Source organism: Leucopleurus acutus (assembly GCF_964270905.1).
Source record: "Leucopleurus acutus genome assembly, chromosome: 2".
NCBI classification, from domain to species: domain Eukaryota; kingdom Metazoa; phylum Chordata; class Mammalia; order Artiodactyla; family Delphinidae; genus Leucopleurus; species Leucopleurus acutus.
Genome location: NC_139143.1, coordinates 157,233,081 through 157,257,609, shown reverse-complemented (window position 1 = coordinate 157,257,609; position 24,529 = coordinate 157,233,081). Strand labels below are relative to the sequence as shown.

The 24,529-nt window shown below is 47.1% G+C and overlaps 1 protein-coding gene across 1 annotated transcript in view; it reads right to left on the bottom strand.

Annotated features, from left to right (window-relative positions):
* ERI3 (ERI1 exoribonuclease family member 3) overlaps positions 1–509 on the bottom strand; it is a 129,311-nt gene extending 128,802 nt beyond the window's left edge. The window contains exon 1 of the mRNA XM_082833926.1: positions 199–509. Within this exon, the coding sequence (XP_082690052.1) occupies positions 199–333 (135 nt within the window). The 5' untranslated portion in view covers positions 334–509. The remainder of the gene's footprint in view (positions 1–198) is intronic.
* Between the last annotated feature and the right edge of the window lie 24,020 nt (positions 510–24,529).

The following is a 24,529-nucleotide window of genomic DNA, read 5'->3' as shown; positions in this document are numbered from 1 at the left end:
GCATGCTTAATCACCTCACCCAGCCTGTCTTTCAAAGCCCTGCCCCTCTCCTTCTCCGCCTAAACGTTTCTCAGTAGACCATGCATCCAGGGTGAGCACATGGGCCAGCACCCCAGGCTACACAAACTGCGCGCCGCGACCCTCACCCCGCATGCATTACCAGGGCCCAATCTGGGGGGGCCTCGCCGCATCACCCACCCCGGGGTGTTGCCCCCAACTCGGGCCCATCCAAGTCCAGGGAATTGTAAGGGGAGGAGCAGGGGGCCAGGAGACCAGCCCTCCTTCCCAGGGCCGCCCCCGCCCCCCGTCAGCAGCGGGAGAGGCTGTCGCCATGGCAACGCCCCCTCCTCGGGGCCAGCGCGGCAGGCTCCCTCCAGGTGCAGGCCCCGACTTCTCCCTCGGCCTGAGCAGGCGCTCAGGGCAGTTTACGGCGGCGGGCGCGGCCCGCGCCGACTGCGGCGCCGGCCAGGCAGAGGCAGGGCCAGCTCCGCCCGCTCCCCACCGCCCGTTCCCGGCCGCCTCAACAGCGGCAGCCAGCACCACGAGTCCACAACACACCGACTCACCTCCGCGCACTCTGACCCCGGCCGACGCGGCGGACGGGCGGGCGCGATGGCCAACCGCTGAGCCCGCCGCCGGCTCCTCCGACCAATGGGCTGCACGGGGGCGGGGCTTCTTCTCCCCGAAGGTTCGCTCTCCCGCCGACATGCGCGTGAAGGTGCGCCAAGATGGTGACTCCCCACCGCAGGCCTTATGGGACTTGTAGTGTCGAGGTTGCACGTATTTAGAAGAAAGTGAAGGGGGGGGCCTCACTTCTGAGCTGTGAAAGAAATTTTCTACAAACGGAAACTTTCTAAGGCCTAGAGAAACCCAGGTCCCCCACTTCCGTTTTCCCACCTTCCAATATACTCATGAGGTGAATATAGGCTCATAAGGTGACATGTTGTATTTAGATGTCACCTTCTCATGATTAGTTCATTCAGCAAGCCACTACTATCATTTACTCTCTGAGGTCGGCCTGGGGAAAGACCTGAGAGGAGGGGGATTTTAGGCGAAGAAAAAAATGCTTAGATTTCTGAAGGGCCTTCCCAAGGAAGAGGGAGCTAAGTTGTTAAGATCAGCTCCACAGGGAATTGCAGAGTTAAAAAGGATTCTGGCCTCAGCTGTGGGGAGTTTCCACAGTCAGTCTTTTCAGTCAACTGGAGAGAGCTCTGGCCAAAGCCAGAGATGTATTTCTTCATCTTGGTTGTGCCTCTCTGGTAAGTCATGGGTACTAGGTTCTGAGCTGGGAAACCCCAGCCTTGGCCAAGCCAGTGATGGTTTTGACAGCCTCCCGGTCAGCCAGGAACCATCTGTGACCAGCTTCGGTCACCAAGTCCTCTGTCTGACATCTACACATTTTCACTTAAGAAAATGTCGTCAGGTCTGGGCCCTACCACCTCCGTGAAATCTGACCTTAACATAATGAATGGTTCCCACCTGAGCTGGGAAGGCCTGGTAATCCCCCCTTTAAGGAATGCCTTCCTTAATCCCACACGATGGGTTAGGTGATACTACTCTGCACCTACGGAATTTATTGCATTGTTTTATAATTGTCCGTTTCTTTGTTGTCTCTCCCCCAGGGCTGTAAACTCCTGTAAGGTAGGCATTATTTCTATATTGTTCATGCTGTAAGGTAATATCCAGCACAGTACCAGGCATAAAGCAGACACACAATAAATGTTTGTGAACAGATGAGGGAATAAACACCAGCAGGGACAGGTGTCACTTAACCAAGGGTCAGTAAAGTGGAGGCACATCTGCCTATCGCCTGATTCTTGGAGCTGGAATTGGGTCTTCCTCTTTCCATTAATGTTATCTAGATGTTAATCCCAGTTGATCGTATCAGTCAACATATTTTATGGTGCCTCTGCTAAGTGTCAGGCACTGTTTCTGTTGCTGAGGATTCACTGGTGAATAAGACACACAGAATCTGTGTCCTCAAGGAGTTTTACATTGAGGAGGAGGAGGGGAGAGGAAGAACAGACAATAAACAAGTAAGTAAATAGATAAATAAAATTAGACCAGTATAAAATAGATAGCTGGTGGGAAGCAGCCGCATAGCACAAGATCAGCTCGTGCTTGTGACCACCTAGAGGGGTGGGATAGGGAGGGAGGGAGGGAGACGCAAGAGGCAGGAGATATGGGGATATATGTATATGTATAGCTGATTCACTTTTTTATAAAGCAGAAATTAACACACCATTGTAAAGCAATTATACTCCAATAAAGACGTTTAAAAAAAATTAGACTAATAAGAGGCCTTAGTATGGCCTCTCTTGTCTCTGGCTTTGTTATATCCTGAATCTGGCCTGAGAATATGGCATAGCCAGCCTTCTTGGCTGTAAGAATGAAGTAAACACACACTATGAGAATTGGAGGCTTTCCTTAAGGCCCAGCCCCAGTATCCTCCATGGAACCCTTGACTTCCCCAAAATGTGTTCTTTCCTCCTTGGTGCTCTAGAGCTCATCTGAACAACTTCCAGGGCCTCACCACATTGTAAGCTCTTTTTGGACAAAGACCAGGCAAAATGCACTCAAATAATAGGACAGTTTAAGTACACTTGGTACCTTACACTGCTGCCTAACCCAGCATTTGGCTCCCTCAAGCCTTTGGCTGTGTTCTGGTTCCCTATAAAACAGAGCCTGAGGCAAAGCTTATGAAGTAAGATTTCATTGGGAAATGTAATCCCTGGACAGCAAGAGTGAGGGGGAAAAGAGAAGTGAGGCAGGGAAGGAGGGAATGAAAATATAAAATAGTATTGTTATGACCAAAGCTTAACAGAAAGCACAGCTAGTTGCTCTGTCCTACAGACCATGTAGAACCATCACTTCTCAGACAGGAAGAAAGGGAGGGTTGCGTTACCCCACCACTCCCGTAGCCACAGGGGGCGCCAGATCCCACACCCTAAAGCACAGTGGTTCATCTGAGACTAGAAAGGATGAGAGGAGCCTCTGGCTTGGTCAAAATAGGCCACTGCAGTCCCATCATAATGCGCACATTGGAAGGTCTTTCAGAACCTAACCCTCCTCCCAGAGGGCGCTGAGACAACCAGATGTGTTAGTAAATGACGTGATAGTAGTGGCAGCTGGGTTGTCCATAAAACAGGTGGCCAAGGTCTAGGGTGGGGCAAGCAGATGGGGCGAGTGAATTTTCGGAGACAGGTGAACTGAGTCCAGTACAGGCACATATACACCCTGGGTAGACTGCCTGGCTGCTGGATTCAGTGACTGAACTGAAGTGAACACTGAGAGCAAGAACCAAAGAGGACCACATGGGTTCTTCTGCAGCCCCGTCAAACCACCAGGAAAATCCGCAAGAGAGCCATCAAAGTTGGGACCTTAGCAACTGAAGGGCAGAGAACCCAGGACCCAAGGACAGTGCATGGCAGCCCCCAAACTTGGCACAGCTGAGAGAACCCAGACTGGATCCGAAACCATTTTATCTGATAAGTGGAGAAACTGCCTCTGCCATTCTCAGGCCTGTAAGCTATGTAAGATAGCATAGTGCAGTTATAGGGAGAGTGAGCGTGGAGAGAGCCTGCTCAGGTCTGCATCCTGGCTCTATCTGTGACCTTAGGCAAGTCACATATTCTCTGAGGCTCAGTTTCTTCATCTCTAGTGTAGATAATACTAGTACCTACTTGTTATTAGAATTAAACATGCTTAGCACAGTATCCTGCATAAAGAGTGCAGTAAATATTGGCTGTTACTATTATTCTTGCCCCTCCCCCACCCCTCTTCCAACTCCTCTTCCCACCGTGACCACCACCATACCACCTCCTTGCTCCCCCACGCCTAGCCCCAGTCTTCTCTGCTCCAAGAGCAGTGGAGCCTAGACCTGACCATGCCTTCTTCACCCTGCTTTCCCCAGGGCTGTTCCCTATGAGCCCGAGCCATTCATCTCCCTGGTGACCTGAATCTGAACTAAGAGATGGATGTGGTGTGGCTGAGGCCAGGGTGGTAATGTGCTCCCTTATCTCTGTGCCCCTCACTGGGGCCTAGTTAATTTTCCCTTTGATTTTAATATAGATTTATTGAAAGTTTCAGTTATCAAAACAAACTGCGGCAGCAAATTGGTGTTCTTTGCTGGCCTACAAGTGCCTATAAAGCTGCCCTGCTCGGGAACGAATGGCGCTCTCCAGGAGGTCAGTCATGGCAACAGGAAGTCCCTGGGGACATACACACTGCCGTTTAATATTTTTCTTATTAGCCTTTTTCTTCTTGGCTATCTAAGCCTCCCCTTTAAATCGGAAATCAAATGGAGCCACCTGCCCAGAGAGGCTCTCTTCCCCAAGCTGCTCCACTGTTCCTTCTCCAGTCCTGGCCTCCCCACCTCTAATCCTCTGACTTCTCCCGGCCTCACCCATTGTTCCAGAGAGAGTTGTGATTCACATGCCCCAGAGGTATGGCCCAATGCCCCGTCCCAACTGTGGAAGGTTGGCTTAGGCTATCCAGCCACTAGTCAGAAACAAAGAATCCCTAGAAAAGATTGGGGCCTCTTCCAGATCTGGTGCTCAGAAGGGAGGAAAAAACAAAGTTTTTAAAGCAAAAGAGTTGTTTTCCAAAGGGCAGACAGTCCTGTCAAGAGCTACTGAACTCAACAGAAGCAAAAAGGAGATGATGATCCTAGAGATTGGGCAGATTTTCCTTCCAGCTCAAGAACTGTCTGATTTCATTCTCACATCCCCACTGCCATTCCCAATAAGGCCCCTCCTCTCAATCCCAGCTTGATTTTTCAGACCCTCCATTTTCTGGTACCAATCTGCCTCTCTAAGTGCAACCTGGTTTCTTGCTTGCCCCAGTGGCTCTTATAGGTAGAACCACTCACTGCCACCTCTAGGCTCTGGAATCAATCCTGTCCCAGGGGAGAGGCTTCACGATCTGGTAACCTCTCCTCTCCCGGTCATCATCTCCTCTTCTGGGCCTGAGGTGCTGCTGGGTCACTTGTACATGCCGCATTCCAATTCCCAAGGGCTTCTCCTTGCTCTTAAACATTCCCTGCCGGCAACAAGGGCTACTGCTCTTCCTCAGAACTCAGACTATGACTAAAGGTCCTGACGGCTGTAGCTGTGCAGCTAGAGTGGTGGCAGGTGCAAGGGTTTGGATCCAGAGAGTCCAGGAGTTGAACCTTGGCTCTGACGCTTGCTGCCTCTGTGACTTGGGGAACCTCTCTGTGGTTTCATTGCATCTTGTGCTTGCATCTACTCTTTTCTAAGGACCACTCTATAATGAAACGACTTGTCTGTATTGCTCACCTACAATACTCTGAGATCCTCGAGGAAGAAGACTGTGTTTTAATGGTCTTTATATTCCAAATACGTCTATTTGATGAATAAGTAAAGTTCCTCTACTATAAAATGGAGATAATACATAAACAAGAAAGCACCTACCACAGTGCCGAACCAACATGAGGTAGGTGCTCAGTGAGTGAAGTTTCCTTCATCATTTTTCCCTTGAAGTTGGTCATCAGCCACCAGCACTCCCACTTTTTGCCTGTTCCCATCCCGGCTTCAAGTTCAGCTCTTCTCTCCTGTTGACTGCTGGAGCCCTTCCACCACAGTTCAAATGACAGCATTCACCCTGGCCCCTTTAAAGTGACGCCAACTTCTCCTCTCCTCTAGACCAGACTCCCTCCATTTCTCCAAATCTACTCACAAACTGATGTCTCCTGGTGGCTCTATTCCCTGGACTACCTTGTAGCTCATCTATAGCAGTGCAGATGCTCCCTACCATCTATACCAGCTGGTGATACCAATAAATTTACATTAATGTTAGCACACCAATGTCGCTGATTCTAGGCCCCTGCCCGCTCCTGTAGAAATATTGGTCCCCTGCAGTGTTCCTTAAAAAAAGCCTCAATTGTACCCATGGAGCAATACGAGCTACAATGATCCACTAATTCTGTCAGTAAGTGCACCATGGATGCTGGCCTTGAATGCCTCCGCCTGATGTGCTCAATTCTCATGGTACCATGACAGTGTGAGAGCATGACACTCTCAAAGTAAGAAGATGACTCCCTCCATATTACATGCAGCTAGGGGGATGTGAAGCCCCACAGCAGGGAGGTTTGAGCTCTTAAGTGTTTCAGAGGCAGGTCTTTCCACTTATTTAACCAGTCCTTTTTCTTCCCATTTTGTACACCTACTACCACTTCCCATTTTGTACATCTACTACCACCAGAGGAGCGAAAATAGGGTGAGTTTAATAAGAGCCATTATACTGAACCAGACCCACGATCCCTCTTCAACCCTTAGTCCTATTGTGGAGACTGGCTGCTCTGCCAGAACTCCCTCTCCTGTATCATTAGGTTTCTCTCTGGAGCTCTGCTGGCCCTTCCAGCAATATGGTGTCCATTGGGTTATCCAGTCATGCTGGTGTATACCTGATCCAGTTATGGGCTTGGTTCAAAATTGTTTTCCTCTGAGAGGATTTTCAGCCCCATGTAAAACAGTGGATTCAAATAGATATTTGGGTCAGGGGATGTTGCCTGGCTCCCCACACTGGATGTAGCCAAGTATCAGCTCCAAATCCCATAGGACCACCATTACACTAAATTTCTCCCCCCCCCCCCCCAGGATTTAGTGAATAAATTCCTTTTACTGCCTACCACCTTCTGTTACCTTCCCAGACTAGTGGGGCCTTGTCCTTACACTAGACTCCTTGTGGTTTCATAGCTCCTCCTTCCTGGTCTTGACTTGGTGTTCAAGTCCTCTACACTCAGGCTTCAACCTATGCTTCCAGCCTTATTTCCTAGTAGTTCTTTAACTCCCCTTCTCTTCCAGGCCAAAGGGACTGATTATTACTCATCGAGGAGCTTTGTATTTCTCTGCCTCCAAGACTTTGCTGGTGGTTCTCTCAACGGGGAGTGCCTTCCCCATTCCCATCTCTCAACTGAACCCCGGGAGAAGCGTGCCCTGCTCCAGGAAGTATTTCCTGATCCCCAAGGGGCTATTCCTTCCCCTCTCCTGAGTCCCCAAACCCTATCTGCCTGTCACACCCTGCATGGTAGGTGGTAATGCACAGGCCAGAGGCTTGCTCAGCATTCTTATCTCTAGGCACTGCCCAAGTGTGGGCATTATCTCTTATCTTATCTCTTATCTCTTATCTCTAGGCACTGCCCCCAGGACCTGAGAATGCTGCTGTAGGGCTTTTAAGAGGGCATCCAGGGCCTTCAGGGGATCTCCTCCAGCAACCCCAGCTGAACTAAGAGCTTGTGTGTATACTTTTTCAAGATGCAACAAATATTCTTTGAATATCTAGTTTGTGCTAGGCTCCTTGAAAACTCAGGACAGGAACATGAGCCACAGACACAGTTCTTGCCCTCATAGAACTTACACTCTACTGAAGGAGACACATGGGTAAGGAACCAAGTGTCACTCAGAGTGATAACTGTGATCATAGAGACCAGTTGCCATGAAGGTTTTAGGATGAGGGGTCAATCACAGCTGGAAAGGTTTCTCAGAGCAGGTGACATTTAAGTCAAGTCTTAAAGGTTGAGCAGGACTTTCCCAGGCCCAGGAGGTGGGGGAGAAAAGAATGAAGAGGGCAATACAGGCAAAGGGAATGACATGACAAAGGCTCAAGGCAAAGAAATGGCCCACGTGTGGATGGGAAGAAAGCCAGTACTACTGGAGCAGAAAGTGTGGCAAAGCGAGTGGTGAAAGAAGAGTTTGAAGAAGTAGGCAAGAGTTAAATTCATGTGTAGTCTTATAAGCAAGGCTTCTTAAGGTGTTTGGACTTGATCTTGAAGGCAATAGAGAGCCACCCAAGGGTTTAAAGCAGGGCAGTGACTAGGTCAGTTCAGTGTTAGGGTGGTACTGCTCAAACTTTAATGTGCTTGCATTCCAAGCGCCTGGAGATCTTGTTAAAATGCAAATTGTCATTCTGTGGACCTGGGAAAGGCCTCAGATTCTGCATTTCTCAGAATTCCCTGGTGACACTGATGCTGCTGGTCCTCAGACCCCACGAGGAGTAGGCAGGTCTTAGTGCGATCTCGCTGGCCCTACTTCCCACCTTCCCCAATGCGTCCACTCACAGAGCATTCTTCTTTTCACTGAAAACGGTTCAAGGCTGCTGTGGTTCTTCACTTTTATTTAGCATCTATATTTTAGAAGTTGTTAATTGATAATTTGCTCCACGCCCAGCAAGGATCAGGTGCAGAGGGCGCAGGGCTGGGGGAAGACAATAAGCAAGACATTTTCCTGCCCTAAAGCTTTCAGCGTCATCTGTGAAGGGGCAGTTTTCCCTGAGCTGCCCTCTGCCAGACTTGTCATAAAAATGGTAAATGAGGCATGTCTCAGTAGTGCTCCCTGGGGCCCCACCTCCTCGGCAGCCCCATCCAGAGATGATCCTGTTTATCCCTAACGGTTGTCTGTGACCTCTAAATCAATTCCCTGTCTGATACAAAAATTCTGGTCCTCCCCAGTCCTCCTCCCAATTCCAGGCTATGTCAGTTTGTAAAATTGGAGGCACGTGTGATGACAGGAGTTATAAGCGCAGGCTCTGAAGTCAGGCTGCCTCGGTTCATGGCCCAACTCCATTACTTTTTAGCTGGGTGACCTTGGGCAAGTGGCTTGAGTTCTCTAAGCCTCAGTCTTCTCATCTGTAAATTGGGGGTAATAACTCTTCCTGTGTCATGGGCTGTTTTGAGACTCAGATGTGGCAATGCCTATAAAGCACAGCCCCTGAAACAAGCAGAGAGTACCCCATAACTGTTAGCTATTGTTTTTATAAATACGAAAACCTACTGTACAGGAGCTTACCAAAGCCCTGTTGAAAGCCTGTATAAGCGAAAATCCCTGTCATCCCCTCTCCACCAGGATGGCTTTTTCTGCTTGTACCAACCCCTCCCTAATGCTGGGGAAACAGAACACAGCCTGAGGCCGGCAGTGCAGAGGTGCCCCACTGGATAAGGCAGCCTTTGGAGAGCACTTGCAGGACAGGAGGCTTCAGCCTCCCAAAGCTGAGGCTCCGTGTTGGAGGCGGATGCTTTGTGGATTCCCTCCTACCTCCACGCAACCCCACAGTGTCCCCTCTGCCCGGGTCACCCAGGCTGCCCCTCCTTCCGGCTGCAGGGAGAGAGGCAGCTTCAATCATTCATCTTAATGTCTTTATTAAGCAGGGTTATGACCAGGATGAGACAAGAAACAAGGTCTTTTAGTGTAAAAACACGGCTCCCTGGGCTTGGCCCCAGGGGACTCCTCCCCGGCACTGCTGCCGCTCCCAGCTACTGCTTCTGGAGGTCCAGGTCAGGCAAGATGATTCTGCCCTGATTTGTCTCTCTCCCTGCTTCTTTGGACAGTTCTAAGGGCCTGCCCAGAGCGTTCATGTCCAAAGGGAAGGGCATGACTTGGCATTTGGTGGCAGCCACGGGGTCCTCAAGGCTGTGTTAGGCTTGAGCCCTAACTTGGGATCACTGTCCTCATCACCTCATCACTCACCCGCCATGTGCAGGCAGCGACAGCCTTAGCCACTGGGCCCGGGGGCGTGGGGTGGGGGGCACGATGGGGCCGGACCTGGAGTCTGGGCTCAGAGCCTAGGCGATAACAGTATTCCTGATTATGGAAAGGTTAAGGAGGATCCTAACAGGACCATTCCACAAGTTCCCATTACTCAGAGAAGCTTTCGGAGCCATCGTGGAGTCAGCATATGCTCAGACCCAGGCCTGGGCTCTAGGGCAGTAGCTGTTGGCCCATAGAGCCCATGGCTTACTGACTCTTACCCATGCCCATGCGAGGGCAGCGGTCTGTGGGCGGCAACAGAGCCAACCCCCTGTCTTGGACAGAAGGGCAGAGGTTCCGGGAGAACCAGAATCAAAAAGCCTCAACCCAGAACACACAAGAGGGCCTCAAAGGGAGCCATGTGCCCAGACCCACCCTTCAGAGGCATGGAAAGAGTCCCCAGATAACCGTTCCCACATTTTAGTAACATCACCCTGAGAACGCGAGCCCTTAGCTAACCGACCTGGGAGGATGAGAACATGGAGCGTGAAGAGGTCAAGGTTCAGAAGGAAGAGACGGGTCACCCAACACAGTTTGCTGACCACAGCCCTGCTAAACCCCGGGCCACTGACTTCTGTTTCCCACTGTGCTGCTGCCTTCTCAATGGCCCTGGTTCCTCCCTCTATTTCAAGACTTATCCTGAACGTGACCTTCTCACACAGGCTTCCCTGAGGCAGGCTGGCATAGAAGAAAAGCTCAAGCTCTGGAGACACGTGGTAAAACTGGGTTCCCATCCTGGCTCTACCTGCTTCAAGCCAAGCAATGCTGGGCAAGTCACTGCTGCTCCCCGAGGGTCAGTTCCCTCTTTTGTTCCTAAAGGTATTGAGGGGTCACCGAGGCAGTCTGTGTTCAGCTTAGAGTTGGACCTTGAACACAGTGGAGGAGAGAGGGATGGAGGAGGGAACCGGGGGTCTCAGTGCTCTTCATCACAGGAAGAACGCCAGGGCGTCCCCTACTCTCCTCCCTGCAGGCTGTGGGTGAGAGGTCTTGGCCAAGGAGGGCCGAGAGAGAGCAGGCGGGCTGTGGAGGGAATGCCAGAGCCACTGAGGGCAGCACAAAGTCAGAGTGACTTAGCACTGGTCCCAGGGGCTGCATGAGCCAGGCAGGCTTTTACAGAGATATCCAGGGAACAAGAAATACCAGCAAGGAAGTTGCCCCATTAATAAATAAGAAGGCGGGAAATTAATGATGGTCTGAAAATGGCTGAGCTACTGAACTCGTTCTTTAAATCTATCTTTAACAAGAAAAATAAAGAAAAGAGATTTGGCCAATTAGGAGGTAATGAAGACATTGTAAAAATAGCACCTGACAAAAAGCACACGTTGGTGGCGGGGTGGAGGGGGGAGGCACTGAGTGAACATCTAATGGCCTTGACCCTGCCCCTACCCCGACCCCAGAAGAAGGCTAACAACGCAGGGGAGAACAGGATCATTACAGGGCCTGGGAAGGAGTAGGGAAGGAACCAGAATGGGGAAACTCCGATTTGGGCTTAACTGATGTTTTTTAAGAACCTATCGTGAGCCAGGCACACCTTCTCCAACATTGTCTCCTGTGAAGGCTGGAATGAAGGTGAGAATGGGGGCGAGGGGGGCAGATAAAAGGGGAGCCAGAATGAGGGCACATGAGGTGATTGACGGGTGCCCAGAGATGGGGCATCTCTAAGGGCAAGGAAAAAGCAGGACCCTGATTAGAACCACAAAAAGTCTAGGCCCCTGACATATGTGGGGTGGCCGCTTTGGACCGTATGCCTGTAAATAGCAGAAGGGAACAGCCGAGGAGGCGTGGGAGGGAAGGAGAATTGTGTCAGAAGGAGAGACCTGGAGCCTAAAGGAGAGGGCGCAAAGTGCTTACATGGAGGAAGGAAAGTGAGAGATGGTATTTGGGTGGGGCTTAGGGAAGGAGCGTGGAGGGGTGGGGTGCGGGGCCCTTCTGCTCAGATCTGGAAAAAGCACACTGCTCGCCAGCTCCAGCGCTCCACCGCGGCCCAGGTGACCCACCCACCGAGAAGCGTGGCAGACTCAGTGACAGATGGCGTCGCAGGTTGAGTGTAAGCGAAGGAGCTTCAAGAAATAAGAGAAGGATGAGCTAGAAAGATGAGGGTGAGAAAGAAGTCCCAGAGAAGGCGTGACCTTGTAGGGCGAGCTACAGGGGTAGAGTCTGGTTGCTGCTCTGCACACCCCACCACCCAGGTCACTGGTACAGCAGTACTCATCCCACCCACTCTCCCTGAGCAGCTGGGGACCGGGAGGGTGTCTGCGAGAGGAGCAGGGTCACAGAGGAGGAGATTTAAAGGTGGGCTCTTGGGCTTCCCTGGTGGTGCAGTGGTTAAGAATCCGCCTGCCAATGCAGGGGACATGGGTTCAAGCCCTGGTCCGGGAAGATCCCACATGCCGTGGAGCAACTAAACCCGTGCACCACAACTACTGAGCCTGTGCTCTAGAGCCCGCGAGCCACAACTACTGAGCCCACGTGCCACAACTACTGAAGCCCGCATGCCTAGAGCCCGAGCTCTGCAACAACAGAAGCCACCGCAATGAGAAGCCCGCGCACCGCAACGAAGAGTAGCCCCCACCCGCTGCAACTAGAGAAAGCCTGTGCACAGCAACAAAGACCCAGTGCAGCCAAAAATACATAAATAAAATAAATAAATTTATAATAAATAAATAAATAAAGGTGGGCTCTTGGGAAGATCTAGGCAGGGAGGGAGGAGTGGGGCTTGAGGAAGAAAGTAAGGGAGGGAGCATGCAGGTCCACTCTGCCCCCACCCACGCCCCCTCTTATGCGCAATTAAACATGGTCCTATGGCTAGGAAGGGAGCCAGTGCGTCCTCACCCCTCTCCATCCTTTCCATGCTCCACCCTCCCCTGCAGTCCCTGGGTGCTGCCTTTGGGCTAACCCGCACTGCCCAGGGAAGCCAAGGCCCAGAGCTTCCCCCCGGGGACAGAGGTGGTCCAGGGTCCGTCCTGAAATCTGGTTCCAGGATTCAATCCAAAGTGGCTGGACTGTAACAACACCGACATCGTCCACGTGGGGCGTGGGGGGTATAGACAGTGACACTGCAGGAGAAAAGGAGGGCAGTCGGTGATGAATAGGGGCAGCCAGAACCTCGTTAGAGGGGGTGTGGAGAGGATGGCCACTGCAGGGATGAGCCCAGGGCCTGATTTATCATCTTCAGAGCTGATCTGAGTGAGAGGGGTTAAGTAGCAAGTTAATGAAATCTGCAGATGCTGCTAAATGGGGAGAGCTGAATGGCTAGAGGGGATACAGGAGGGAGGCAAGCAGGCAGGCTGCCCCTGAAGAAAGAGACTCATGTGGAGGGGAGAGAAGATAGACGTAGCCCAGCTGAGGGGAATCCTGTCACATAGTCCCTGAAATCCGGTTTTGTCCAGCCAGGGAGAAAGAGGTTAGACAGACAGCAGGGAGGAAGGGAGAAGCCAGGTCCCGTCCCAGGGAGGTCTGCAGGGACAAGCTCCACATCCCCCTGGCCCCAATCCCAATGGGCTTCAGCAAACACTTACTGGCCATCCCCTGAGCCCCGGAGACGGAGATGAGCAGGTGGGTGGGCCAGACGGGGCCTCTGCCATCTCTTCCCCCAGGCTGAGTGGTGAAACAAGTAACTACAGTTCGCTGCTGCCGTGATAAGTGCTGTTGAGCAACACAAAGGAGGGAGCAATTAATTCTGACAGGGGAGGGCAGGGAGGTCAGGATGACATTAAAGCAAGCCTTGAAAATAAGGATTTTACCAGGCAGAAAAGGGAACAGAGGGATGCTAGGCAGAAGGAACAGCACGAGCCGCTGCCAGGAAAAGCGCAAGGGAAGCGGAGGGAAAGCGAGCTGGCCCAGCAGAGATGCCTGTTCAGGGAAGGAAATGGGCCAGTGGAGACCAGCCAACAGCCCTGTGTGCTCCACCCACCACTGGGCTCAGCTGGGGGCACTGGGTGTTGTGTGAGACCGGAGCAGCCAGCCCAGGTCCTGTGGTGGTCTGCATGTGCAGGACAGGCCCGTGGGCAGCAGGATCCGGGCCAAAAGAGCTGCTTCTGCATGCCAGCTGCACGTTCTACCTCTAAGAGGAGACCAGGACCTCCATCATGGGGTTGACACAAGGATGAAATCAAAGCATCCATAGAGCTTTTGGCACAAGGCCTGGCACACAGTAAGTGCTTACTAAATGTAAATTATTATTATTTTGGTTGTTAATATTTCCAGGCTGAAGCTAAAAACCTGGGCCAAGGGTATGGCTGCAGCTCCAAAATGCAACCAGGGAGCCAGCAGAAAAGTGGCTACTTAGTAAGTAGAAACTTGGGCCCATGAGACAGAAAGTAATTCGTCGCTCTAGTGATGAAGTGGGACAGGATGCTGGTGAGACATCAGGGCCCAGAGATCCCTGAGAAGCGGGAAGACTGACACTAGGCTATCGAAAGGAATGTTGAGGACCAGGCTGTCAACACCTCTTCTCAGGCCCGACAGGGGCAACTCCTGGAAGCAGAGAAGGAGAGCAGTTTGCATCTGAAGGCTAAGCTGTCTGTTCCTTCCTCTAGCCCTCAGATCAGTCCTGGGAAGATGAGTGCAGCCCTTCCTATAGAGGCCCTCCCTTCTCTACTCTTGTCCTGAACAGTAACCCTCTCCCTGTAAAAGAAACTTCCCATAGGGAAGTAGCAAGGGTATAGTGGCAAGACATGTGTTTCACTCTTTTTTATTCTGTATTAACTAGGTATTCAGTGATTGTTTGTTGGATGAAGGACCAACTCAATATGTAAAAATTTTGAAACTCTTCTGCATAGCACATCATAATCATACTAGAAAAGCCTCCCCCAATCCCCTCTCCACACCTGTTTCCTCATTCCATCTCATGGAAACTGGCATGAAGAGAATGGCTAATGGTGTGGCTAGTTAAAGAAAAGGCCTTGATACGATCCAGCAATTCCACTCCTGGGTATTTATCCAAAGAAAATGAAAACACTAATTCAAAAAGATATATGTACTCCTATGTTCATTGCAGCATTATTTACAATAGCAGAGATATGCAAGCAACCTAAGTATCTATCGATAGACGAATGGACAAAGAAGATGTGGTACATATATGCAATGGAATATTACTCAGCCATTAAAAAAAAAAGAAAGAATCTTGCCATTTGTGGCAACATGGATAGACCTGGAGGGTATTATGCTAAGTGAAATAAGTCAGAGAAAAACAAATATTGTGTGGTTTCCGTTATACGTGGAATCTGAAAAAACAAAACAAACAAAACAGACTCATAAATACAGAGAGCAAACTGCTGGTTGGCAATAGGAGCAGGGTCAGGGAGAAATGAAATAGGTGAAGGGGATTAAGAGGTACAAACTTCCAGCTATAAAATAAATGTCATGGAAATGTAGTGTACAGCATAAGGAATATAGTCAATAATATTGTAACAACTTTGTATGTTGACAGATGGTTAATTAGACTACTTATAGTAGTGACCATTTCATAATGTATTAAAAAACTGAATCACTGTTGTACATCTGAAACTAATATAATATTGTATGTTAACTATAATTCAGTTCTTAAAATTAGATAGAAAATAAAATAAAGAAAAGGCCTTGGAGTCAGACAGCCCTGAGATTCAGACTTTGCTCTACTACTCACCAACTCCATGCTGCTTAGGAAGTTACAGACGCCCTTAAGTTTCAGTTTCCTCCGCTGTAAAATGGTTATAATAATAATAATACCTACTTCATAGGTTTTTTGGATTAAATTAATAATTCATAATAGTTCGTATAAATAGTACAGGGTGCCTGGCACACAGAAATTGACTCTAGATGGGGTTGGATTCAATAAAATCAAAACAGTAGAGAAAATTGAAACAGTAGTATAGAAAATATCCTAATTCTCCCTTCACCTCCACCTTTTATCCCTTCAAAATTTCTCTAGGGGGCTGTTCTTTCCCTGTTGCTATATGGGTATTTTTTAGTCAGGTCCTATAACTTTATTGTTTAGTAAAAACTGGGCTTTTAGACCCACGAAGTCATAAGGTTGTGTAGGCCCAGTAACAATCCATCCTCAGATGGAAGAGACAGATGTGAGACTGAGCATAAGCAGGACTGGAGGGCACAAGCAAACTGCCGAGCAGGTAACCCAGACTCCCCTATCGTGCACGACTGGTGCACCAGTGCGTTTCCTCTGCTCACACCTATTTGCATGGAGGAATGACCAGGGAGTAGGAGGAAAAAGCCCTACCTCGGTTCTTGGTTGGATTGACTCAATACAGGGGGACAAGCTGAAAATGGACAGTGGCTGCACTGAAAGACAGTGATGAGGGAAAGTGTTCCCAATGGGCAGAGCACTGGTCATCCACTTTGTGTGGAAAGAAAAGTGACTCGGGGATAGAATATATCTGGACTCATGGACAGTGGTTAATGACTGGGCTGACTGGTCAGAGGCCTGGAAGGAGCAAGGTTAGAAGATCACAGACAAGAAAGTCTGGATAGTGGCCAGTGACTGGACCTATGAGAATGGACACAGGGAGATTGGTTCAAGATGGCAGAGTAGAAGGACGTGCTCTCACTCCCTCTTGTAAGAACACCAGAATCACAACTAACTGCTGAACAAACATCAACAGGAAGACACTGGAACTCACCAAAAAAGATACCCCACATCCAAAGACAAAGGAGAAGCCACAATGAGATGGTAGGAGGAGTGCAATCACAATAAAATCAAATCCCATAACTGCTGGGTGGGTGACTCACAAACTGGAGCACAGAAGTCCACCCACTGGAGTGAAGGTTCTGAGCCCCACATCAGGTTTCCCAACCTGCGGGTCTGGCAACGGGAGGAGGAATTCCCAGAGAATCAGACCTTGAAGGCTAGTGGGATTTGACTGCAGAACTTCAACAGGACTGGGGGAAAGAGAGACTCCACTCTTGGAGGGCACACAGAAAGTAGTGTGTGCATTGGGACCCAGGGGAAGGAGCAGTGACCCCATAGGAGACTGAACCAGACCTACCAGCTAGCGTTGGAGGGTCTCCTGCAGAGGTGGGGGTTGGCTGTGTCTCACTGTGAGGACAAGGACACTGGCAGCAGAAGTTCTGGGAAGTACTCCTTGGTGTGAGCCCTCCCAGAGTATGCCATTAACCCCACCAAAGAGTCCGAATAGGCTCCAGTGTTGGGTCACCTCAGGCCAAACAACCAACAGTGAGGGAACCCAGCCCCACCCATCAGCAGACAAGCGGATTAAAGTTTTACTGAGCTCTGCGCACCAGAGCAACACTCAGGTCTACCCACCACAAGTCCCTCCCAACAGGAAGCTTGCACAAGCCTCTTAGATAGCCTCATCCACCAGAGGGCAGACAGCAGAGGCAAGAAGAATTACAATCCTGCAGCCTGTGGAACAAAAACCACATTCACAGAAAGATAGACAAGATGAAAAGGCAGAGGGCTATGTACCAGATGAAGGAACAAAATAAAACTCTAGAGAAACAACTAAATGAAGTGCAGATAGACAACCTTCCAGAAAAAGGATTCAGAATAATGATAGTAAAGATGATCCAGGACCTCGGAAAAAGAATGGAGGCAAAGATCGAGAAGATGCAAGAAATGTTTAACAAAGACCTAGAGAATTAAAGAACATACACCTAGAAGAATTAAAGAACAAAAACACAGAGATGAAAATACAATAACCGAAATGAAAAATAACTAGAAGGAATCAATAGCAGAATAATTGAAGCAGACGAATGGATAAGTGACCTGGACGACAGAATGGTGGAATTCACTGCTGTGGAACAGAATAAAGAAAAAAAAAATGAAAAGAAATGAAGGCAGCATAAGAGACCTCTGGGACAACATTAAATGCAACAACATTCGCAGAAGGAAAAGGAGAAGAGAGAGAGAAAGGACCCGAGAAAATATTTTAAGAGATTATAGTTGAAAACTTCCCTAACATGGGAAAGGAAAAGAGCCACCCAAGTCCAGGAAGCTCAGAGAGTCCCAGGCAGGATAAACCCAAGGAGAAACATGCCGAGACACATAGTAATCAAATTGACAACAATTAAACACAAAGAAAAATTATTGAAAGCAGCAAAGGAAAAATGACAAATAACGTACAAGGGAACTCCCATGAGGTTAACAGCTGATTTCTCAGCAGAAACTCTACAAGCCAGAAGGGAGTAGCATGACATATTTAAAGTGATGAAAGGGAAGAACCTACAACAAAGATTACTCTACCTGGCAAGGATCCCATTCAGATTCGATGGAGAAATCGAAAGCTTTACAGACAAGCAAAAGCTAAGAGAATTCAGCACCACCAAACCAGCTCTACAACAAATGCTAAAGGAACTTCTCTAAGTGGGAAACACAAGAGAAGAAAAGGACCTACAAAAACAAACCCGTAACAGTTAAGAAAATGGTAATAGAAACATACATATCGATAATTACCTTAAACATGAATGGTTTAAATGCTCCAACCAAAAGACACAGGCTCACTGAATGGGTACAAAAACAAGACCCATCTATATGCTGTCTACAAGAGACCCACTTCAGACCTAGGGACACATACAGACTGAAAGTGAGGGGATGGAAAAAGATATTCCATGCAAATGGAAATCAAAAGAAAGCTGGAGTAGCAATACACATATCAGATAAAATAGACTTTAAAATAAAGAATGTTACAAGAGACAAGGAAGGACACTACATAATGATCAGGGATCAATCCAAGAAGAAGATATAACAATTATAAATATGCATGCACCCAACATAGGAGCACCTCAATACATAAAGCAACTGCTAACAGCTCTAAAAGAGGAAATCGACAGTAACACAATAATAGTGGGGGACTTTAACACCTCACTTACACCAATGGACAGATCATCCAAGCAGAAAATTAATACAGAAACACAAGCTTTAAATGACACAGTACACCAGATAGATTTAATTGATATTTACAGGACATTCCATCCAAAAACAGCAGATTACACTTTCTTTTCAAGTGTGCACGGAACATTCCAGGATAGATCGCATCTTGGGTCACAAATCAATCCTCAGTAAATTTAAGAAAATTGAAATTATATCAAGCATCTTTTCTGACCACAACGCTATGAGATTAGAAATGAATTACAGGGAAAAAAATGTAAAAAACACAAACACATGGAGGCTAAACAATACATTACTAAATAACCAAGAGATCACTGAAGAAATCAAAGAAGAAATCAAAAAATACCTAGAGACAAATGACAATGAAAACACGATGATCCAAAATCTATGGGATGCAGCAAAAGCAGTTCTAAGAAGGAAGTTTATAGTTATACAAGCCTACCTCAACAACCAAGAAAAATCTCACATAAACAATCTAACCTTACACCTAAAGGAACTAGAGAAAGAAGAACAACAAACAAAACCCAAAGTTAGCAGAAGGAAAGAAATCATAAAGATCAGAGCAGAAATAAATGAAATAGAAACAAAGAAAACAATAGCAAAGATCAATAAAACTAAAAGCTGGGGGCTTCACTGGTGGCGCAGTGGTTGGGAATCTGCCTGCCAATGCAGGGGACATGGGTTCGAGCCCTGGTCTGGGAAGATCCCACATGCTGCAGAGCAACTAGGCCCGTGAGCCACAACTACTGAGCCTGCGCGTCTGGAGCCTGTGCTCTGCAACGGGAGAGGCCGCAACAGTGAGAGGCCTGCACACTGTGATGAAGAGTGGCCCCCACTCGCCGCAACTGGAGAAAGCCCTCGCACAGAAACGAAAACCCAACACAGCCAAAAATAAATAAATAAATTAATTAATTAAAAACGTTTCTTTGTTTAAAAAATAAAACTAAAAGCTGGTTCTTTGAGACGATAAACAAAATTGATAAACCATTAGCCAGACTCATCACGAAAAAGAGGGAGAGGACTCAAATCAATAAAATTAAAAAGAAGTTACAACAGACACCACAGAAGTACAAAGCATCCTAAGAGACTACTACAAGCAACTCTATGCCAATAAAGTGGACAACCTGGAAGAGATGGACAAATTCTTAGAAAGGTATAACCTTCCAAGACTGAACCAGGAAAAAATAGAAAATATGAACAGACCAATCACAAGTAATGAAATTGAAACTGTGATTAAAAATCTTCCAAGAGGGCTTCCCTCATGGCGCAGTGGTTGAGAGTCCGCCTGCCGATGCAGGGGACACGTGTTCGTGCCCCGGTCCAGGAAGTCCCACATGCCGCGGAGCGGCTAGGGCCGTGAGCCATGGCCACTGAGCCTGCGCGTCTGGAACCTGTGCTCCGCAACGGGAGAGGCCACAACAGTGAGAGGCCTGTGTAACGCAAAAAAAAAAAAAAAAAAAAAAATCTTCCAACAAACAGAAGTCCAGGACCACATGGCTTCACAGGTGAATTCTATCAAACATTTAGAGAAAAGCTAACACCCATCCTTCTCAAACTCTTCCAAAAATTGCAGAGGAAGGAACACTCCTAAGCTCATTCTAGGAGGCCACCATCACCCTGATACCCAAACCAGACAAAAATACTATAAAAAAAGAAAATTACAGACCAATATCACTGATGAATATAGATGCAAAAATCCTCAACAAAATACTAGCAAACAGAATCCAACAACACATTAAAAGGACCATACACCACAATCAAGTGGGATTTATCCCAGGGATGCAAGGATTCTTCAATTTATGCAAATCAATCAATGCGTTAACCATATTAACAAATTGAAGATGAAGACCCAAATGATCATCTCAATAGATGCAGAAAAAGCCTTTGACAAAATTCAACACCTATTTATGATAAAAACACTCCAGAAAGTGGGCATAGAGGGAACCTACCTCAACATAATAAAGGCCATATACGACAAACCCACAGCAAACATCATTCTCAATGGTGAAAAACTGAAAGCATTTTCTCTAAGATCAGGAACAAGACAAGGATGTCCACTCTCACCACTCTTATTCAACATAGTTTTGGAAGTCCTAGCCACGGCAATCAGAGAAGAAAAACAAATAAAAGGAATACAAATTGGAAAAGAAGTAAAACTGTCACTGTTTGCAGATGACATGATACTATACATAGAGAATCCTAAAGATGCCACCAGAAAACTACTAGAGCTAATCAAAGAATTTGGTAAAGTTGCAGGATACAAAATTAATGCACAGAAATCTCTTGCATTCCTATACACTAATGATGAAAAATCTGAAAGAGAAATTAAGGAAACACTCCCATTTACCATTGCAACAAAAAGAATAAAATATCTAGGAATAAACATACCTAGGGAGACAGAAGACCTGTATGCAGAAAACTATAAGACACTGATGAAAGAAATTAAAGATGATACCAACAGATGGAGAGATATACCATGTTCTTGGATTGGAAGGATCAATATTGAGAAAATGACTATACCACCCAAAGCAATCTACAGATTCAATGCAATCCCTATCAATTTACCAAAGGCATTGTTTACAGAACTAGGGAAAAAAAAACTTAAAATTTGTACGGAGACCCAAAAGACCCCGAATAGCCGAAGCAGTCTTGAGGGAAAAAAGCAGAGCTGGAGGAATCAGACTCCCTGACTTCAGACTATACTACAAATCTACAGTAATCAAGACAGTATGGTACTGGCACAAAAACAGAAATATAGATCAATGGAACAGGATAGAAAACCCAGAGATAAACCCATGCACCTATGCTCAACTAATCTATGACAAAGGAGGCAAGGATATACAATGGAGAAAAGACAGTCTCTTCAATAAGTGGTGCTGGGAAAACTGGACAACTACATGTAGAAGAATGAAATTAGGACACTCCCTAACACCATACACAAAAATAAACTCAAAATGGATTAGAGACCTAATGTAAGACTGGACACTATAAAACCCTTAGAGGAAAACATAGGAAGAACACTCTCTGACATAAATCACAGCAAGATCTTTTTTGATCCACCTCCTAGAGTAATGGAAATAAAAATAAACAAATGGGACCTAATGAAAATTAAAAGCTTTAGCACAGCAAAGGAAACCATAAACAAGACGAAAAGACAACCCTCAGACTGGGAGAAAATATTTGCAAATGAATCAACAGACAAAGGATTAATCTCCAAAATATATAAACAGCTCATGCAGCTCAATATTAAAAAAACAAACAACCCAATCAAAAAATAGGCGGAAGACCTAAATAGACATTTCTCCAAAGAAGACCTAAAGATGGCCAAGAAGCACATGAAAAGCTGCTCAACATCACTAATTATTAGAGAAATGCAAATCAAAACTACAGTGAGGCATCACCTCACACCAGTTAGAATGGGCATCATCAGAAAATATACAAACAACAAATGCTAGAGAGGGTGTGGAGAAAAGGGAACCCTCTTGCACTGTTGGTGGAAATGTAAATTGTTACAGCCACTATGGAGAACAACGTGGAGGTTCCTCAAAAAACTAAAAATAGGGCTTCCCTGGTGGTGCAGTGGTTGAGAGTCTGCCTGCCAATGCAGGAGACGCGGGTTCATGCCCCGGTCCGGGAAGATCCCATATACCGCGGAGTGGCTGGGCCCGTGAGCCATGGCTGCTGAGCCTGCGCGTCCAGAGCCTGTGCTCCATAACGGGAGAGGCCACAACAGTGAGAAGCTCACATACCACAGAAAAAAAAAAAAACCAAAAAACTAAAAATAGAATTACCATATGACCCAGCAATCCCACTACTGGGCCTATACCCAGAGAAAACCATAATTCAAAAAGACACATGCACCCCAATATTCACTGCAGCACTATTTACAATAGCCAGGTCATGGTAGCAACCTAAATGCCCATCGACAGACAAATGGATAAAGAAGATGTGGTATATATATACAATGGAATATTACTCAGCCATAAAAAGGAACAAAATTGGGTCATTTTGTAGAGACATGGATGGATCTAGAGACTGTCATACAGAGTGAAGTAAGTCAGAAAGGAAAAAACAAATATCGTATATTAAAGCATATGTGTGGAACCTAGAAAAATGGTACAGATGAACTGGTTTGCAGGGCAGAAATTGAGACACAGATGTAGAGAACAAACGTATGGACCCCAAGGGGGGAAAGTGGCGGGGAGTGGTGGTGGTGTGATGAACTGGGAGATTGGGATTGACATATATACACTAATATGTATAAAATGGATAACTAATAAGAACCTGCTGTATAGAAAACTAAACTAAATTAAATTTAAACAAAAACAAACAAACAAACAAAAAGAATGGGCACAATGTGTGACGATTTTTGTATCCCATGTTAATATCCACCAGAGAGTACCTACCATGGAAGGAGCGCTAAACCATCAAGTAAACAAAATGACTCTGCTTGTTGATACCAGCCAGCCTCTGTCATCCGCTACCCCAACATCAACACAACGAACGCATGGATGAAGTAGCTATGATGGCAGGGATGGAGGGAAGTTATGCACAGGCCCAAAAGCATGGGTTGCTGCTTACCAAGGCTAATCTAGCTACTGCCATTGCAGAATGTCCAACCTACCAGTAACAGAAACCCATGTTACATCCAAGTATGGCACAATTCATTGAGGAGATCAATCGGCCAACTGGTGGTAAGTTGACTATTTGGGGCCCTTTCCGTTCCAGAAGGAGCAGAAATTCACTTTGACAGGAATAGTCCCACATTCCAGTTATGAGTTTGCCTTTTCTGTCTAAAGGGCTTTAACTAGCATCACCAAGTGAAGGTTTACAGAGTGTTTGATCCCCAGCATAGAATCTCATATAAAATCCACCACGTGAGGCCAAGGGACCCACTTCACAGCATAGGAGGTGCAAGAGTGAGCCCATCACATAGGATCTGTTAGTTGTATCACACACTCCAGCATCTAGAAGCTGCCAGCCTAGCTGAGCACTGTAATAAACCTCCTGCATGCTAATCTTTGTCTCAGAATGTGCTTTCTGGGGAACACAACTTATGACAGTCAAAAAAACAAAATCAGATCCCTCGGGACTTCCCTGTGGCTAAGACTCTGCGCTTCCAATGGCTAAGACTCTGGTCCAGTGGCTAAGACTCTGCACTCCCAATGAAGGGGAGGCGGGTTTGATCCCTGGTCGGGGAACTAGATCCCACATGCTGCAACTAAGAGTTTGCATGCCACAACTAAAGATCCTGCACACGGCAACAAAGATCCCATGTGCCGCAACTAAGACCCGTCGCAGCCAAATAAATAAATAAATATTAAAAAGATATAAGATCTCTATCCATGTTGAGCTTACATTCTAGTGGGGGAAGCAAGCAAAAAACAATAAACATAATAAATAAGTAAATCATTAAGTATATTGGAAGATGTTAAGTATGATAAGTTCTAAGACATAAAGGAAAAGTAGAGCAGAGTAAGGAGATCAGTGGTGCCAGGGTGTAGGAGTTGGCAGATAGGATGCAGTATTAAATCAGGTGTCAAAGTAGGCCTTAGTGAGAGATGAGATTTGAGCAAAACTTAAACGAGCTGAGAGAGTTGAGTAAGTGGATATCTGGAGACATCCCAATGAAAGAGAATAGCAAGAACAAACACCCTAAGTCAGGAGCCAATGTGTTTCAGGAGCACCCAGGAGGCCAGTGAGGGTAGATTAGGGTGAGCAAAAGGGGAATAAAATGACAGAAATAGAAATTGGAGAGGTAATGTGGGGCTAGAGGGTCAGATTATGTAGGGCCATTTTAAAGATGATGGCTTTTACTTTGAGTAAAATGAGGACTGTGTCTTACTCATGTTCCTCCAGGAAGGCTTCCCTGACTCCCTTTGGCTAGATGCACTCTCTCTGGTGCCTCCTCTGTGCTCTCACAGCCTCCTGGGTTTCTGCCATGGTTGCATTTATCACATTCTATTGTAACTGACTCATTGTCTGTGTTACCCACTTTAATCGTGAGCTTTATGAGGACACACTGAGATTGCATTGGTCAAAGGGGATCATTGTGAGGATATAGATGGAAATAAGGAAGTCAGGACATATAGCCACATAGTGAGACTTCACAGAGACTATAAAAACTTTGAGAACTGGAAGG